General features: G+C 42.4%; 1 protein-coding gene across 15 annotated transcripts in view; it reads right to left on the bottom strand.

The window, feature by feature from the left end:
* The window catches only part of KIF21B (kinesin family member 21B), a 463,280-nt gene that overhangs the window by 230,182 nt on the left and 226,972 nt on the right, over positions 1–6,126 (bottom strand). For all 15 annotated transcript variants that reach the window (XR_012688103.1, XR_012688104.1, XM_075195637.1 and 12 more), the window contains one exon: positions 1,103–1,184. Coding sequence is in view for 13 of the 15 variants with exons in the window: in XM_075195637.1 (XP_075051738.1) it covers positions 1,103–1,184 (82 nt within the window). In the remaining 2 variants the exon portion in view is untranslated. The remainder of the gene's footprint in view (positions 1–1,102; positions 1,185–6,126) is intronic.

Here is a 6,126-nt window from a genome sequence, read left to right as displayed (position 1 = left end):
TGAATGTGTTGTCTCACTTCCAGCTGTGGCGTAATCAGAGCGGCTGAGCAGGCAGATGGGAGCCAGTATTGATAGATGCTTCTATATAGACCAACAGGTTGTAGTGGGATACCCAGGGATATTACGTAGGTAGTTGGAGACAAATCGCCAATTGTAAAAAAACACACATAAATGATCCGGTGGAAGACACGTTCAGATCCGGATATAGAGCACAGAACCCCGCTGACACGTTTCGTGCCTCTACGGTGCACTTTTATGCCTATTTGTTTAGCATAAAACACGCAATTTTGTACTGTGCATACACAAAAAATAACGCACGCATATGTAGATCCATTAAGGGGCAAACGCAGGAATTTGTAGAGAGGGGTTTCCATGCCACACCGCCAGTGGGCGTGGCCAGCATGCTTCGGGGCAAGGCTATAATTTTAGACAGTGCTTGGCTGCTCTTAAACTCTTCCTATCCCCATCATACAGTATACACGGGCAATGCTGCATGCACTAATGTTAGGGGCACACAGCTCTCCCTTTTCGAGCAGAGCCGTGTGAAGCGAGACATACCTCCCAACTGTCTCTACAATCAGGACAAAGTCCTGATTGAGTCAGAACAGTTGACAGACTGTCCTACTCTCTCCTAACTGTTCTTGCTGCTTTCAATACTTGTTGGGGAGAGATGGCTGTGAACAGTGCAGACAGAAACCAGTTGTGAGCCAGTAAAAAATGCTGAATAACTAACTTTCAACATGTTATTACCCAACACCTACCAGCAAGGGTTGTTCTAGTGTTTTAGCATTTTTTAGCAGGTCTATTAACTTAGGAAATTCAGCCCTGTGCTAATCAGGCTAAGGCTGTGTGATATGGAGGACCACTCATCCCGGATTTTCCGGTTCTAGTGTCACCAGGTTGTCATTGCCTAGTTCTGGTGACAGTTTTTTCAGAGATATTTGCTTTTTTTGCCCCCCCCACAAAATCACTACATTTATGATGCTACATTTAACAACATTTTATGGCTATTACCGTGATATCCCATCAGGAAATCCTCATACTATCACAACTCTCTTTCTCCTTATATAATGACAAAGTATTTTTTTTGTGCATTCCTTACCTCTTCTCCTTCATTTTCATCTGTTCCTTCACTGTTTTCAAAGTGGTGTTTATCTCTCATTTTATAGTCATTAACTTCTGGGCTGTGGGCAGAAACAAACAGTAAAAGCAGCGGTTACAAATACCATAGCTAGTGAAAAACAGATGAGACCACCACTTCCACCCCACCTACCAATTCTAACGCCGTTCATGTTGACTGACATTCTTTCCCTTTGGGAACCTGTCTTGTAAATCTGATCCTGACCTCAGAGTTCCAGGTCAATTTCAGGCCACAACATCTGAATCTGCACAAGAGTATGTCTTCGGGTGCAAATTCAGAAGAAAAACAAGGAAGGACTAGTATTTGTATTTCAGCAATGACAATTAGCAATGGAGCTCTTGTCTTTGGGTGTATATAACACCCTACACTTTTTGGTGCAAATTCAGAAGAAAAGCCTGCAAGGACTTGTATTTGTATTTCAGCAATGACAATTAGCAACGCAGCTCTCCTTTTTGTGTTACCTATATAACACTTTAGCATTTTACTGCAGAATTACACCAACCTTGACAGCACTAGTTTTTCTATTTTTATGCAATGAGAATTACCAACGCAGCTCTACTTTTTGTGTGTTACCTATATAACACAGTAGAATTGGACTGCAAAATTACATCAACCCTGCCAGCAGCAATAGTATTTGTATTTTTCTGCAATGAGATTTAACACTGGAGCTATGGAGCTCTCCTGAATGTCACTGATTACTTTCTTTAACACTGCTACCACCCTCCTCTTTCAAATCTCTAACTTTGCCTGCCCAACTGCTGTACACTCTATGCTACCCCTTCTGTATCCCTCTCTCAAATGGCGCTAGATCACTGTGAAGGGTGGTATTTATAGATTCCAAAACTTGCGAGATCCGACGACGTCACATTGACGTTTTGCCTCGTTTTGGAATCCGAAAAAGCACAAAAGTACCGAGCTCGGATCCCCTATGTTCGGGTGTGTACGGTTTCTGAAGAACTGAGCCTGAGCATCTCTAGTTGACATGAATGAAGTTTTTAATGTATTTTCTGTGCATACTTTTGTAGGTTTTTTCCTGTATTCTGTTGTTATTTTTTTAAAGTTTGATTAGTAATTTTGTGTGTGTTTATTTTTTTTCTTCTATAGTTTCCCAAGAAAGCCAGCTTTTTTACTAGTTTACAACATAGTGCTGGGAGATTTTGCTTTCTGAATTTCTATTCTTAGAATAAACAATTTTATTTTTTTTATCAGGGATGTATAGTATAATTTTGGCTCACTATGCAACTGTTAACTATTAACTATAAAATCTTGAATTTGCATGTGGGTGGAGTATAAGCGTATTTAGCCCACAATTTTAATGAACTTATGAGTTAACCCTCGGCTAGTGCTCTACCAGTGTTGTTTGACATTTCCATACAGGCAGCCTTATACTGCTGGATGTGACCTCATTACAAGCTTATTATTCTTCCTCCCAGTGGTTGAAGTGGAAATTTAGAAGTGGTGGCATGGTAAATGTAACGGATTGACTAAAGTTTTTGATAGATTTAAATTAATTTTAGCCCTAATTTTATATGTTTTTTAAAACTATTTAATGAACTACAAACTTGTCTTTGTATGTTACTAGCGTTAAAAAAAGCATCTAAAATGAGAGCTCTCTGTCTCCCACCTTTCCCATGTCACACACACATGGGATACCTAGACAGACACACATACATGGGACATGCAAACAGACTCACAAACACATCCAGTATGCAGAAATCTGTCTCTATCACTAAAGTAACTGTCGGTGTCCTGAGCTGAGATACATGCTGAATAAATAAGAAATACATAGTAGAATGCCTGCTTTGTTTACTTTGCTTAGGGGAAGTTCCTAAATAAAGTTCTCCCAGAACATCAGTTTCCTGGAGGCCAAAATGCACTGACACCTATGTAAATAGCTCAGCCACTGTGACTTACGCTTTGGAGACAATTTTGATTGTGACAATTCAACACAAAGTAGTGAGTTAGACGCAGTGAGAAGTGCCAGTATGACACATATTTGTATATGGCCCACTTCGGTCCTGCTGATTACTCATGCAGAAGACTTTAGATATCCCATTGTTTGTTTAACACACAACATCTTTGTTTCACTTACCTGGGGAGGTAATACAGAGTTAGTATCTGCCTCAGCGATGGACAGTTATACACCAATTACCTCAAATGGGTGAGGTACCTTTTTACGATTATCTGTACCCCGACAACAGATACCCCGACAGACTGGTAATACTGGCACCTTAAAACACTGACTGGAAGCCCTGCCAATGACTGAAGAAGCCGCCAGGTAGCGATGACGTCACTTTCAAGCTGCACATTATGTTTGCTGTTGTTAACCTGCTATTTTAAGGAGGCGCCGCCTGTACAATGTATTAGGCTTTCTAAAGAACATTGTACAGGCAGCACCTCCTTAAAATAGCACTATTACCAGTCTGCCGGGGAATACACCTTCGGTGTATTCCTATAGGGGTATCATCATCATCATCATTTATTTATATAGTGCCAACATATTCTGTAGCGCTTTACAATTGGGGACAAACACAGTAAACTAATAAACTGCATAAAACAGTCATAGAGGTGAGAAGGCCCTGCTCGCAAGCTTACAATCTATTGTCAGGGATCCGGTAATCGTTTTAATGATTTTCACCGCCTCCAACAAGGAGATATTTCAAAATGTATTTCATTGTCATTTGGACATTTTGACCATGCTCCTGGAAAGGTCCTGCTCCAGAGCAAAATCATCTTTGGTCCTGCCATGTGCCTCAGTTTGTGCACTTGCTCCCAGAATCCGCCATAGATTTACAAAGCATAATGACAGTGTTTGGGAAAATGTTTCCAAATGCAGAGAAAATGAGTTGGGTGGGGTCAGGTGTTCTTCGATAATAATATGTGCATTGGCGCACCAAGTTTTGGAGAGCAGGGGAAAAATTAGATTTAATTTTGTTGAAATGGGCAGTGATGAATCTGAAGAGAAAAAATAGATTCCATGAAATGGATGTCCGTGTAACGAATAACAAATTGATGCCATAAAAAAAAAAAAATGTATGCACTCTTAATGAAAAATACATGCCCACATAGTAAAAAAAATAAAAGCTGCCTATAGTCAAAAAAATGTAAGCAAAGAAATTTGTTTTTTTCATATTGGGGACAGGATCGATGGCTGTCCAATTGCCTGTAAGCAGGTATGAGAGGAGGAGCTGTAACCTGATAGGGGAGAAACTGGAAAAGATCCCTCTACCCAATGCACTTTAATCTCCTGCGGTACTGTGGCCATGGAAATGCTAAAACCATCCTCAGCTTTTCAGAGCTTGATAAATAAGGCAGTTTCACAGTCGAGATTGACAACTATGGAATGACAGACAATCCATATGGGACGAACATTTAGGGCTCTATCTACTAATGTACAGTCTGTCTGCTGTAGACTGTAGTCAAAATTTTGCACCAAAGAACATTGCAGTTTTTCTGCAGGTGTGTCTGCTATGAGCCTATAAATTGATTGAGCAACTTCCCTTTCTGTATTTGTCTGAGAGGCATGTTGGTGTCAGTAACTGGGGGGGAGTTCTGGTGCTGTATTGCTATTTGTAAGGAACTTACCTCTCCTCGTTCCTGTTCTCGATCGCAGTCGATGCTCCATTCTTCCGGGCTTCGCGGGGATGTGGTCATGTTACATGCAGGCGGGGAATCTGAATTCCCTTCCCCTATATCTTGCTCGCTTTGACACACTGCCTGTGCCAGAGCAACAAGTTACAGTTTGGCGTCTCTCTCCCTCTGTGTTTCCTGTGCTGACTGATGGTCTTTCCTTCGTGTATGACCTCTGCCTTGTTTGACCACTGCTTCCAGATTATCCATCTGATATTGTGTGTATCCCACCCGACTATTCATATTTGACTACTCTGCTGGCTGTGTCCTTATGTATCTGACCTGGCTGACATTCTGTGTATCCGACCCGGCTATTCATACTTGACTTCTCAGCTGCCCGTGCTCCAATGTATCCAACCCGGCTGTGCTTCAGTGTATCCGACCCTGCAACTCTCCTACTGTGGTATCGCTTCAGTGTATCTGAACCGGTGCTCCACTATAAGGTCCGGAATCTAAAGTGTTTGCTGATCCATTTCAGCTATTTATCCTACCCTGCTTACCGCTTCAGAGTCTGCGCCAGAGCTCTCAACTACCAACCACTCACCTATTACATCAGGGGGCTAACCTAGGGGCCGTGACCTGCGGGCCTCCGTCAGCAAAACCCACCCTGCCTTGCGGCGGTTCTTAGAGAAGATCAGGGGGTCCATTAGACTGGGACCGTGCACTGGGAAGGCCTGTGTCAACTCTGACTAATAGTAGTCTCCCGTGAGACGTAACAGTTTGCTCTGATGCCCCAAGATGGACGGAATCGGTAATCCCTCTACTAGGGAACTTTTGGAGCATCTTGCTGCTCGGGTGTAAGAACAAGAGAAAAATCAGACCCAGCTACTACAATTTCTACAGAGTATGTCTGCTCATTTAAATACCCTTCAGAACACTCTAGCCTCTCCTCCACAACCTTCTTCTCAAGTATCAAGCTCGGTAGCTTCGGCTTCCTCGATCTCTCAGCTTCGGTGTTATGATTCCTAGTGCATTCAGAAGAGCAACGGAAGTATAAAGCAAAGTGTCTTTATTCAGGTAAATACATAAACAAAGATAACTCAAATCCACGGATAACAGGTTCCAGGCACTGTATAGTAAAATGGCAGAAACAGGTATTATAAGTTTACCCCAGTCCAGAAAGCACAAGGCTGTCCAGGGAAGCAGAGTCCAGGGATCAAGCAGAGAGATCAAATAAACAAAATCCAAATAGCCAGGCAGAGATCAAGGTCACAGGTGAATAAGCGAGGCCCATAAGTCGAGCTAAAGGTCAGGGCAACAGGCAAACGAGCAGGGTCCAGGAATCAAGCCGAGGGTCACAACAGAAGATCAAGCAATGGAGCAAACAGGAACAGCAGCAGCAGCCAGGAACAAAC

The sequence above is a fragment of the Mixophyes fleayi genome, chromosome 2, assembly GCF_038048845.1.
Source record: "Mixophyes fleayi isolate aMixFle1 chromosome 2, aMixFle1.hap1, whole genome shotgun sequence".
In the NCBI taxonomy this organism is placed as follows: domain Eukaryota; kingdom Metazoa; phylum Chordata; class Amphibia; order Anura; family Limnodynastidae; genus Mixophyes; species Mixophyes fleayi.
Note: the sequence above shows the minus strand (reverse complement) of the source record. Positions and strands in the feature narration are given on the sequence as shown.